Consider the following 13500-nt stretch of genomic DNA (forward strand, 5'->3'; position numbering starts at 1 on the left):
GGAAAAGCCCTGGGAACTTTTGAATCTCATTTCCTGTTTGGCCAGGTGAGCTCATCAGCACAGGTGACCATGAAGTCCCAGAATCGAAAAAGAGCTCCAGCATGGACTGAACGGGAGGTACTGGATCCGATCGCAGTATGGGGAGATGAATCCACGCTATCAGAACTATGTGCCAAAAGACGAAATGCCAAAGCATTTCAAAAAATCTCCGAGGCCATGAGGGACAGAGGCTACAGCAGGGATGCAACACAGTGCGGCATGAAACTTAAGGAGCTCAGACAAGCATACCAGAAAACCAAAGAATCAAACGGACGCCCCGGGTGACTTCAGGTGTAGCCCTGAGGACTTCAGATGCATTCGTGGCCAGTACAGCTACTGGAAAAGTCTGTTCATGTGTCTGGGGATGGAGCGGAAATCCTCCAGGGACATCTCCATGAAGCTCTCCTGGAGGTACTCTAAAAGCCTTTGCAGAAGGTTTCTGGGGAAAGCAACCTTATTCCATCCTCCATGGTAGGACACTTTACCACTCCATGCTCGTAGCAAGTAATCTGATATCATTGCATGACAAAGCCTGGCAGCATATGGTCCCGGTATTTGCTGGCATTCAAGCAACATCCGTTCTTTATCTCTCTGTGTTATCCTCAGGAGAGTGATATTGTTCATGGTCACCTGGTTGAAATAGGGGAATTTAATTAAGGGGACATTCAGAGGTGGCCATTCCTACTAGGCTGTTTTCCTGTGGCTGAAAAGAAATCCTCCCCACAGTTAGCCACGTGGGGGGGTGGGGGTATTGGTGCTGAGCTGTTTGCGTTTGGCTAGCAGGAATCTTCCCTGATACCAGCCACGTGGTGAGGTGAGGGGTAAAGCAATCATCCCAGAGAACTGGATGGGGGGGGGGGGGGGGGGGAGTTTGGTTTCTGCTGCTGCACATTAACAGGAAAACCGCAGCACTAAATGGCCAACTCAATGGGCTTTGCTTGGTATGGGAGAGGAGGGCACTGCTGTTATGAAGGTTGCAGAAGCCGAAAGACTATGGCTTACCGTGGCCACCTGCAAGCCGAATTCTGTTGCCCGGCACTGCGTGTGTGATCTCTAAACACCAAAGCCGCAGGCACCCAATACAAGATGCAAAACGCGACCTTGTACCAAAATCACATGTGCTATGTAATGTGAATAGCGTTGTTCATCGTGAAAGAGTATAGCCATTATTCTGTAAAATGTATCTTCTTAAATACTCCTTTTTTCCTCCAGCAGCTGCATATGTTTCAATCCTCCCTCCTCTGTCCCAAAGGCTATCTCAGATAAGGTGGCGAAAAAAAACGCACGCGCGATTAAATGTTCTCTGAGCTCGTGCAGTCGTTCGGCACTGACCGAGCTCAGCAGAATGTGTGGAGGGACACAATAGCAGAGTACAGGAAAGTGACCGATGAACGTGAGGAGAGGTGGTGGCAGGAAGATCAGGAGGCGGCATGAGACAACACTAGGGCTACTGCGGGACCAAACGGACATGCTCCGGCGTCTGGTGGAGGTTCATCAATGGCAGAAGATCACAGACTGCCGCTGCAACCTTTGTTTAACTGCCCTCCCTCCTCCCCAAGTTCCATAGCCTCTTCATCCAGACGCCCAAGAACACTGGGGGGGGGGGGTGTGTGTGTCCAGGCACTCAAACACTCCACCCCAGTGGAGAGCCCAAGCAACAGAAGGCTGTCATTCAACAAGTTTTAAAGTGGCCTTTTCCTTCCCTCCTCCCACACCCCACCCGGTCTACCTTCTGAGTTATCTCCCTATTTTTATAATCAATTAATAAAGAATACATGTTTTTTAAACAATAGTGACTTTATTTCCTTTGCAACCAAGCTGTGATAGAAGGGGGGAGGGAGGGTGGCTTACAGGGAATTTGGAGTCAACCAAGGGGGCGGGTTTTCATCAAGGAGAAACAAACAGAAGTGTCACAGTACCCTGGTCACTCATGAAACTGGTTTTCAAAGGTTCTCTGATGTGCAGTGCTTCCCTGTTGTGCTCTTCTAACCACCCTGGTGTCTGGCTACATGTATTCAGCGGCCAGGCCCTTTCCCTCAACCTCTCACCTCACCATAAACGTCTCCCCCTTACTCTCACAGAGATTGTGGAGCAAACAGCAAGCAGCAACAACAGTCGGAATATTGGCTTCGCTGAGGTCTGAGCGAGTCAGTAAACTGCACCAGTGACCCTTTAAACGTCCAAATGCACACTCTACCACCATTCTGCACTTGCTCAGCTTATAGTTGAACAGCTCCTTACTACTGTCCAGGGTGCCTGTGCACGGCTTCACAAGCCAGGACATTAAGGAGTAGGCTGGGTCCCCAAAGAAACTATTGGCATTTCAACATCCCCAAAAGTTATTTTCTGGTCTGGGAACTAAATCCCTTCCTGCAGCCATTTAAACAGACCAGAGTTCCTGAAGACGTGAGCATCATGAACCTTTCCCGGCCATCCCATGTTGATGTTGGTGAAACGTCCCTTGTGATCCACCAGTGCTTTCAGCACCACTGAAAAGTACCCCTTGTGGTTTATGTACTGGCTGCCCTGGTGGTCCAGTCCCAAGATAAGGATATGCGTTCCGTCTATAGCCCCACAGTTAGGGAATCCCCCTGCAGCAAAGCCATCTACTAGGACCTGCACATTTCCCAGAGTCACTACCTTTGATAGCATCAGCTCAATGATTGCGTTGGCTACTTGCATCACAGGAATCCCCACACCTGTGATGCAAGTAGCCAATGCAATCATTGAGCTGATGCTATCAAACCCCCTAGATTTGCCCACTCCAAATTGATTACCGACTGACTGGTAGCCATCTGGCGTTGCAACCTTCCACAGGGCTATTGCCACTCGCCTCTCAACTGTGAGGGCTGCTCTCACCTTGGTACTCTTGCGCTTCAGGGCAGGGGAAAGCAAGACAAAGTTCCATGAAAGTGCCCTTACGCATGCAAAAGTTTCAGAGTCACTGGGAATCATCCCAAACCTGCAACACTATGTGGTCCAACCACTCTGTTTGTTTCCTGGGCCCAGAATCGGCATTCCACAGCATGATTCTGCACCAGTAACACCATGAAATCCAAATTGCTGGGGACCACGGTTTTAGAGAAATCTGTGTTCATGTCCTCATCACCGCACTGCCGTTGCCGCCTCACCTGGTTTTTCAGGTGTTGGTTCTGCATAAACTGCATGATAATGCACAAGGTGTTTACAATGGTCATAACTGCTGCAGCGAGCTGAACGGGCTCCATGCTTGCCATGCTATGCTGTCTGCTGTGGCAATCAAGGGAAGAGGGTGTGAAATGACTGTCTGCTGTTGCTTTCATGGAGGGAGGGTAGGAGGGAGGGTTGACTGACTACACTTACCCAGAACCACCCGTGACAAATTTTTGGCCCCATCAGGCATTGGGAGCTCAGCCCAGAATTCCAATGGGCAGCAGAGACTGCAGGAACTGTGGGATAGCCACCCACAGTGCACCACTCGGAATGTCGACGCTTGCCACGGTACTGTGGATGCACACCGCCAAATTAATGTGCTCAGTGTGGACGCATGCACTCGACTTTACACAATTTGTTCCCAAAAATAGACTTCTGTAAAATCGGAGTACTTTTGTAGTGTAGACATGGTGGTGGAGGGGTTTTAGCAAAATTGTAGCAGAGTTTAATGCAATCAGAAATCCAATCAGACTTGCTGAGTTGAAACTGATTGACCCTCAATTCTCTCAGCAGAGACTACTAAAATCCTGAGGGAATTCCTGAAGGACCAAGCGCAGTCCAAGTAGAATGCCAAAGCTCTATGAATATCCAAAGTAGGAAGTTTTTCTTCAGTTTTAGAAGAATGGGGCTTTTGGAAAAAACACCAGCAAATGAATAGATTGATTTAGGGGTAAAGCTTACACTACCTTAAGGCATGGCTACACTTGCGAGTTAGAGCGCATTAAAGCAGCCCCGTGTGCTCTAACTCACTACCCATCCACACTGGCAAGGCACGTAGAGCGCTCTGACTCCAGGGCTAGAGCACTCCTAGAAACCCACCTCAGTGAGTGGAGTAACGTTTGATGCACCCCTGCTGGAGCGCCGCAGCACCAGTGTGGACGCCCTGGTCTGTTAGTGCACTTTGATCAGCCTCCAGAAGCGTCCCACAATGTGTTCTAGCCACTCTGGTCATCACTTTGAACTCTACTGCCCTGCCCTCAGGTGACCGTCAGACCGGCCCTTTAAATTCTCTGGGAATTTTGAAAATCCCCTTCCTGTTTGCTCAGCCAGGTGTGGAGTGCTCTCAGTCAACTTTTCCAGGTGACCAAGCCTCCACATGCAAGGCGATCCCCAGTATGAAGCAATGATGAGGTGCTGGTCATCAGTGTTTGGGGGGAGGAAGCTGTCCGGTTCCAGCTGCGCTCCAGCCGTAGGAATTACGATACCTTCAGGCAGATATCAAGGGACATGATGGAAAGGGGCCATGACCGGGATGCACTGCAGTCCTAAAGTGAAGGAGCTGCAGAATGCCTACTACAAAGCCCCCAAGGCAAACCACTGCTCCGGTGCTGCCCCCGCGACCTGCTGTTTCTACAAAGAGCTAGACGCAATACTTAGCAGCGACCCCACCTCCCCTCCAAGTACCAGCATGGATACTTCAGAGCCCAGTTCAACATGAGAGGAGGAGGAGGAAAGCAGGAGCGACGGTGCTGAGGCGGAGGAAGACACCCTGGCATCCCTAGATGCATGCACCCAGGAGCTGTTCTCAAGCCTGGAGGAAGGTAGCCAGTCGCAGCGGCCGGTTCTTGGGGAAGGACAAACACTGCTCCCATATGCCGCTGCAAGGACATAATGCACCACTCCCATATGCCGCTGCAAGTGCTGCAAATGTGGCCACGCCAGTGCACTTACAGCTGTCAGTGTGGACAGACTGCAGCACTTTCCCTACTGCGCTCTCTGAAGGCTGGTTTAACTCAAAGTGCTCTATATATGCAAGTGTAGCCATGCCCTTAGGCATAAAGTTAGGGTGTGGCTCAAGGGAAACTTAGTCTTTATGGAAAACTGTGAAAGGAGGATCAGCCAGGACAGCTTGAAGTTGTGAAAATCCTCCTAGCAGAAGCGATCGCCACCAGAAAAGCCATCTTCATAGACAACGGCAGTAATGAGGTTGTAGCCATAGGCTTGAAAGGGAGTCCTATGAGTTTGGAGAGGACTAGATTGAGATCCGATATGGGTACAGGTTCAGACACAGGAGGGTAAACATTGAGCAGACCTTTCAAGAATTGGGAAATGAGAGAAAATGGAAAACCCATCTACTGGCAGATGCAGTGCAGAAATGGAACCCAGGGGAACTCACTGAAAGGCCTGATGGATTTCAGGTGCAACAGATAGTTCAGTACACACGTAACCTCCAAGAGACATGCAGTATGTTTTGATATTGTGCCCAAACTCAAAATCTCTCACTTTGCTGCATACATGGCTTTAATTGATTCTTTTCTATTGCTCAACAAGATGGGCTGTACCACTTGGGAGCACAGTTTCTCACTGGTATTCAAGCAGAGATCATCCATGTCATAAGATGGAGAGATCTGAGGTTAGGAATAGAGACTTGCCCTGGTTCTGAGACAGAAGATCCTCAACTAGTGGTAAAAGTTATCTGTGACTGGACAGAAAGCCGATGCAGGTCTGTGAACCAATATTGTCTTGGCCATGCTGGTGCAATAAATACTAATGATGCTTTGTCTCACTTCAGCTTCCTGAGTACCCTCAGAATCAGAGGAACTGGAAAGAATGCATAGAGGAGATGATCAGACCATGGAAAAAGAAAGGCATCTGTGATGGAGCCCAGAGTGTGACCTACCTTGGAGAAACATCTTGGTGCATTTGCTGTTCAGGTTGGTCACGAACAAGTCTATTACTGAGTACCCCCAGCGGTGGAAAATCTGGAGAACATCATTCTTGATGGACCAACACAAGTGTCTAAGAGAGAATCTGAAAGTGTGTTTCAGTCCTGGAAGGCGAAATGCAGTCCTTTAGGGAAATGCTGATGAATGCATAAATTCCTTAAGAGAATAGCCTCCTGGCACAGTTGAGGCAAACTTTTGCCTCCCTGCTTCTCCTGACAAAACATGGCAGTGGTTTTTGTCTATAAGAACTTGTACCACCTGGTTCTCAATGGTGGATAAACATCTTGCAGGCCCAATGAATAGCTCAGAGCTCTAGCATGTTTATGTGAAGTGAAATTTCCTGGTGTGACCAAAGAGTTTGTGTCTGGACCTGACTGAGGTGGGCTCCCCAGTCTTCAATAGGTGCATCTTACCAGACACATAGTTGGTGTGGGGGATAAAATGGAACTCCTTTTATTGGACCAAGCAGGAAGGTGCAAGACAGCCTCAGGGGCACCAACAGTAACCAATTACCATCTCTTCACAATTATCCCTCCCTTAGTCCAATTTGAAAGTGCCTTAGGGCAATAAATCTGAGACTGTGCAGAATTCAACTGTGTAAGTAATCAAATAGTCTCCCTTCACAACACAGCCAACTGTTCAGCAAGGAGCCAGAAATGGCAGGAATACTGATCCAAGTAGGGATTTTTTTATTTTTTTTTAATAGCATTGATCTGCTTGGATGACCGAATGGCTTGAGAACAGAAGTAGTTTCTTGGCTTGTGTTCCCCGTTCATCTTGCTGATTGGAGAGTGTGGGAAGAGATTTTACATATTCTGGCAGTGTGCTTACTCAGTTTCAGATGACAAGCCACTTGCAGTCATCTTTTAGATGGCTGTTGGATCTTACAATTATTTTATGAGTGTCTACTACTGAGTGCCCAACTCTCAAGATGTCAAGTGATTTTAGATGTTTGTTTTCAAGCTGCTCATCATCCCATAAAGAAACTGGTATTGGTTTGGTTTGTTTTTTCTTCCCTTACCAACAATGGTCATCTCTCATTTTCTCACTGAAACTGAAGCCACAGCTGCCTTTTCAAAGCAAGCTACTATTTCATTACAGCTTTTGCAGGCAGATGTTAGGTTGCCCCTAACAAAGATATTAACACTTTTCTCCCAAGCCAGTCTGCCCTCATTCACAATATGTAACTCAGGCAAAAAAAAAAAAAGTTAGGGCGAACGTTCGGGGGGAAGGAGTGAAGGCAATATTGCGTCCACAGAAGGCTACCATGGTGCCAGGAGGGGAAATGTGACAGGCAGAATGCTGTGAGAGAAGGGTCTGGCAGATGGAAAAGGATGTCTTATAATAATAAGGAAGGGACAGAATGGCAGCTTTGTGACTTCAGATTAGGGAGAGACAAGCAGAGAGCTATCTGGACTATAGATATGGAAACCAGCAGAATGTACGAGTATACACACATGGTTTAACTGGAATGAGGGTTTCACATCAATGATTTAACTAAATAAGTTATTTTTCACTTTCATGACCAAGCCGATCTGATTTTTTTGGGTCTGACTTTCGAGCTCCAAGTTTTGGCAATACTGTATTACTACCTAGCATCTACTCTTTACATGTACCATCTTTACAAAGAAGATGATGATGATCATCATGTTCTTATTACACCTCTGGTGTTCAGGGCAGTGACAGAGCTCCTCCACCCCTGTCTGTTTCTGGCAAGTCTTCCAATGGTTCCTCAGCCGTGCCCCAGGTTTTTCAGCTCGGCTTACACAGGTCGTTGCCATGTTTCCTAGCAGCCTGGTTTTCGCTTGCCTTCAGGTGTCCATCTTATTGTTACTCTGGTGATGGAATCAGTTTCCATACGAAGCACATGACCGATCCATCTCCAAAGCCTCCTGACAAAGATGGTGCTCAGATCCTCTTGGATGCACTGTGTCAATAGATCTTGGTTTGAGATTGTTCTGGGCCAAAAAGATACAGAGGATTTTTCTGAGGCAGGTTATATGGAATGAAGACAGTTTGGTCATGTCATACTTTCTCATTCCCCAGCATTCTGCACTATAAAGTAGTGCTGCAAATATGTAGCTCTGATAAGTCTTGAGTTTGGTTTTGGTTTTGTATTTTGAAGATTTCCAGATTGTATTTAAGCTCCTCAAAGTGTTCCTGGCTTTACCGATTTTGTTCCTGATGTCCTGGCTTGGGCAGCACCATCAGCCAGCATGGTGGAACAAGTATGTGAATGTTTCTACGTTGGTGACAACATAATCCTCCATCTGTACTGGTGATGGTGAGGCAATATTAAAGGTCATGATACATCTGTCTTATTGTGGTTGATTTTCAGTCCGATCTGCTGACTGAATGTGTTGAGTCAAGTTGTTTTTTCTTGTATATGGTGTTGGGTATGTGACAGGAGAGCGACATCATCTGCCAAGTCCAGGTCTTCAAAGGATGAGAAGAGTGCCCATTTAATGCCTCTTGGCATTGTTGAAGATGGCAATGTTGAAGAGGACTGCAGACATGACACACCCCTGACGTACTCCTGTTTTGACTTCAAAACTGAGCTCACTGTGATCAAACAAACACTGCATGTAAAGTTGAAAGAGAAGCTTTTGATGAAGATTACATGGAAAGGAATTGCACATGCCTGAAGAATGTGCCATAGGCTGGTCCTGTGAATGCTGTCAAAAGCCTTCTCAAAAAGTCTATGAAATGTATGTAGAAGATACATAGATAAGCCTAGATAATAGGTGAAGATTAATCTTCCATGCAACGTAAAAAAAAAAAATCTCATTAGTCTTGTATCCTGTGTTACCTGAGAAGACTTGCTCTATTGTTCCAATACAGTAGAATTGCTCTCCCAAAGAAACAAATTAGAAACAAATCGAACAAGTCACTTATGTCAAAGGTGTATTTTTTAAAGTTACATTTTTAGTTATATTTTTGCATAAAGCAGACTCTAAAATGTGCCTTTTTAATAAATCAATAAATAAAATTTAACAGAATAGGAATATAGTTAATATTTCCAAGAAAGAAATATTTGTATTTCCATTAAAATGCCTGATTGAAAAAAAATACAACTCTTAAACAGTTTTAAGAGCAATAATATTGGGGGTGGGGAGAGGTGGGAATATAAAAACCATGAGAAAAGTATATTAAACAAATTATTTACTTTAGCAGAACAAGTCTAATGTACAGTACCATAACTTGATTATGATTATTTTATAAAAACAGGAAAAGATTACAGGAACACACATTAAACCACATCAATGAGCATTACTGAAAGTAAAAAATTGCAGGAGACAGATACCAATCAAATAATCAATATGCAGGAAACAACTACATCATCCCACTTTAAAAGTGAAAAAGAATGTTGCAATTTGATTTACTTTAACACATAAACAAAACTGACAGCTACATCATATTGCATTTCAAATTAGTTATAAACTATATACTTGATTTCTGCAGTGGGAAACTTCCATTATTCCACTTCACAGACCCAACAGAAGAACAAAAGTGTAATTCAGGAGAACACAGGGAATGATGTTAGTTCTATATTGTCAATTCATTGGAAAATAACTAGCTGTATGCAGGTAGGATTCTGTTGCTTTCCTGTCCAACCAACGACTGTTAATAGTGTTTTCCCTATATTTTGAGGCAAAAACTACATTTAAAAAAAATTATGGGCATGTTGCAAAAATGAAAATTCATCCTCTTGGATAGTTTCTACATATATTCCAAGACTTTTGCAATACTTTGTTAAAATATAATTAACTGTTCTCAAAACCTACAAAAAAATCTGTACAGGGTTTTTTTTAGTGTCTCATATGTTAATAGCTACAGTGAAAAAGGCAGGCAAAATGTATGCACTCTTAATTGGCTTTAAATGTGTACATCTGGACTTTTAAAAAATAGAGATTGATAGAAATGGCCTCTGAAACCACTTATGCCAGCTGGATAAGCAAATGCAGTGCAAGTTTCCATTCACCCATATGGTTGGCAAAATTACCTCCAAATTCCATCAGCATCCAACAGGAAGTATGGTAGGTTGTGCCATCCGATGAAGTGAGCTGTAGCTCACGAAAGCTCATGCTCAAATAAATTTGTTAGTCTCTAAGGTGCCACAAGTACTCTTTTTCTTTTTGCGGATACAGACTAACATGGCTGCTACTCTGAAACCTCTTATAAATATACAACTTACTACTTTGGTGAAATGTTTTCTGTTCTGTCAGAATACTTCATGAAGATTGAAAGGACTAATTTTTACTTTAATGCAAAGTAAACTAGTTTGATTTACAAAGTCAAAACTACCATATACACCGCAAGTTAAAAAAGACCCACTTCTTACTGTGTCATCACCTACACGATCTCTCCCACGATTAGCATTTTTGTCAACTTTAAGGTTTTGTTAAAATACCATACCTCCATGTTGCTACCCGTGAAACTAAACATGCAAACTAGTACATTTCTGCTGTGTTTTGTAAGTAATCCAGTTTAAAGAAAAGGAGTACTTGTGGCACCTTAGAGACTAACCAATTTATTTGAGCTGTAGCTCACGAAAGCTCATGCTCAAATAAATTGGTTAGTCTCTAAGGTGCCACAAGTACTCCTTTTCTTTTTGCGAATACAGACTAACACGGCTGTTCCTCTTAATCCAGTTTAGTTAACTACTGGGACAGCATCTATCCCCTTTTCAGTAAATCAGCTCTGTCCTGTTGTTTTATCATCAAAATTGCTTGAAACTCTTCCAGGAGCTGATTGCTCAATTTTAGTTCAAATGAGATTGATAACCAAATGAACACACCAACCAGATCACTTCATTTTACAAATTCCTCTATCAGAAACCCAGTTGGGGTGTGTCCAGGATTGTGTACCTGGTCTACTTAAGCTGTTGATAATATTACTAAGAATTAAAGTGGAATGTTCAATGTCATTTGTATATTTTTATTCTGAATGCTCTTTCAACTCATGGCTATTGGCCTAGCAGTACTGGTGTCAAACTCTGGGATTAAATGAAAAGTCTGGGCATGTTGTGGGTTCAAAGAGTTTCCCTCACTCAGGTGAATTATAACATTCAAAATCCAGTCAGAGAACACTTCAATCTCTTTGGTCACTCGATTACAGACCTAAAAGTGGCAATTCTTCAACAAAAAAAACTTCAAAAACAGACTCCAAAGAGAGACTGCTGAATTGGAATTAATTTGCAAACTGGATACAATTAACTTAGGCTTGAATAAAGCCTGGGAGTGGATGGATCATTACACAAAGTAAAACTATCCCTCCTCTCCCCCAGCTGTTCCTCAGAAGTTCTTGTCAACTGCTGGAAATGGCCCACCTTGATTATCACTACAAAAGGTTCCCCTCTCCTCTCCCCTCCCCCCCACTCTCCTGCTGGTAAATAGCTCACCTTACCTGATCACTCTCCTTACAGTGTGTATGGTAACACCCATTGTTTCATGTTCTCTGTGTATATAAATCTCCCCACTGTATTTTCCACTGAATGCATCCGATGAAGTGGGCTGTAGCTCATGAAAGCTTATGCTCAAATAAATTTGTTAGTCTCTAAGGTGCCACAAGTACTCCTTTTCTTTTTTTCAGGTGATTAAACACGTCTTTTGTTTCAGTGCCTCAAAATCAGATCAATTATGCTAAAAAAAGTTCTCCTTTTAAAATACCCTTACAACACTTATGAGATAATCCCATTGAACATAAACAACCTGAAAGTGTTTAACACAGGAAAAACAGATACTGTGGTAAATAGGATCAACAAAACAATCAAGTGTACCATTACAGTGTTATGAGCCCGAAGTGTCAGAAATGTGATTTCAGCTCTCTCTCTTGTCTTAGTTTACAGTATGCCATTTAGATATAGGTAGACTTCACTTATTTGCTGGGACTTGAATCTACTTCAGTTACGACATGCTACACTGTATTAAATCATATTAGATTCAGATGCACTGCCTGTAAATTCTTAATAAGGTAGCTGCCTGCACACTATCAGTTAAGTGCTTAACTGGCTATCTGTAATCAATTAAAATTGATAGTTAAATTCTTTTAATCTTTATTACAGTAAAGCAATGCATGACATTATTATACTTTTTCTATACTAGGATGGAAAAACCAAAATTATATTTCTGAACACACACTGCTATTTTATTTAATGAAAAAAAAGACACCCCACACTTTTTTTTTAAAATAGAGACTAAAACCATGGTAAGTTTCCTTTTCTTATACTGCATCTTAGTCATGGAGTAAGTTTACTGCAGTTTGTGCTTCTGTGACTTAAGGCCAGACTTGCTCTGGTGGCAGACTGTTTGATTTATACAGAAACCTTATCATTTACCAAGATGCACAGATAAGTAAAAACAGTTGATTACACCTAGTTGTACAGTGAGCTTTCCCATTTATCATTTTGAACAAATTACATAATAGTACTTAAGGTTTAGTTCACAAATTACGGCAAAGAACAAACTAATTTTGAAGAGCACAGAACTAGATTCCATTTCTCTCCCAGTTTTCTGCTTCTTCAATAGAGAATCCAAAAATCTCATTCTAACGATATTGCCGATAGAGACTACCTTGACTCTCAACTTCCTACACAGGCATCGTTTAAGGCTCAGAGACTGTACCATGTGCATGCTGCACTGACCTGAACTTGCAAATTTTAAACCCCCCCGGGATAGGTCGGTGTGCTATTCAATTGGAGAAAAAGTCACTGTATTACCATCTTTAAATGCTAGAACAGAGATGTGTTGAGGAAAGAGGGACACAGGTAGAGTGATACCAGAAAGATTGTGTAGATGTAGTTGGATTTACTCTAGCCCTCTAAATTTGGTTTGTGCACATTTTGGAAGGGCAGAATTCAAAAACCAAAGCACAAGAGAATAAGAACAAAATGCATCCTCTCAGGACCAGCTAGTTAAGACAAGCAAAGTTTCTACTAGGAAAACCTATTCAGGTATTAAAGTAGATGAAACTCTAGTGAAGGACCTAAGGAAGGAAAAATAAATGAAGTACAACTGTTAAAAATGGAATTAAAATATTAAATTATCTATCACTGGTGGGACATGTTCCCAACCTAACAGACTTCTAACGGATGCTAAAGTTAGTAGCAAGACATCAGTCTTCATTATGCAGCTACATGAAGAGAAAACCTATTGGTTTTTTGTCAGTTCCTTAAAAGAGATGGGCAACTTTCCATTAAACGTACTAGATAATTGGAGGTGGGAGGAAGCTACTTACTCAAGTCAAGAACATCATCCGTTTTTATTAGATCCTCCTCCCTTGTCAATGGCAACTGAGTTTCTGGCTCGTCTCGTAAATGCAGTGACAGTGAACGGAGCATGAAGAAAACTCTGATTGCCTAAAGAAATTAAAAACATGCTGTTAAATTATTCTGCATTAGACTAAAGATAAAGATATTTCTCTCTCTGCACAATGAAATAAGTGCTCAAAGAGTTGTATAAAAATACATCTGTGTTTAAAACCACTGACTATATTGTAGTGCAGTATGTCAACTGTTTAATTTGAGAAAGCACATTAGTGTACCAGTTTGTCATCAAAACTAAAACAAGGCAGAACCACACAGAGTGGATTTTCCATCCTGTGA

The 13500-nt window shown here is 43.0% G+C and overlaps 1 protein-coding gene across 8 annotated transcripts in view; it reads right to left on the minus strand.

Moving 5' to 3' along the window:
* CLEC16A (C-type lectin domain containing 16A) overlaps positions 1 to 13500 on the minus strand; it is a 191175-nt gene that overhangs the window by 88515 nt on the left and 89160 nt on the right. For all 8 annotated transcript variants that reach the window (XM_075132775.1, XM_075132774.1, XM_048865586.2 and 5 more), the window contains exon 18: positions 13134 to 13254. In XM_075132775.1, coding sequence (XP_074988876.1) covers positions 13134 to 13254 — 121 coding nt within the window. The remainder of the gene's footprint in view (positions 1 to 13133; positions 13255 to 13500) is intronic.

The sequence above is a fragment of the Caretta caretta genome, chromosome 10 (genome assembly GCF_965140235.1).
Source record: "Caretta caretta isolate rCarCar2 chromosome 10, rCarCar1.hap1, whole genome shotgun sequence".
Lineage (NCBI taxonomy): Eukaryota > Metazoa > Chordata > Testudines > Cheloniidae > Caretta > Caretta caretta.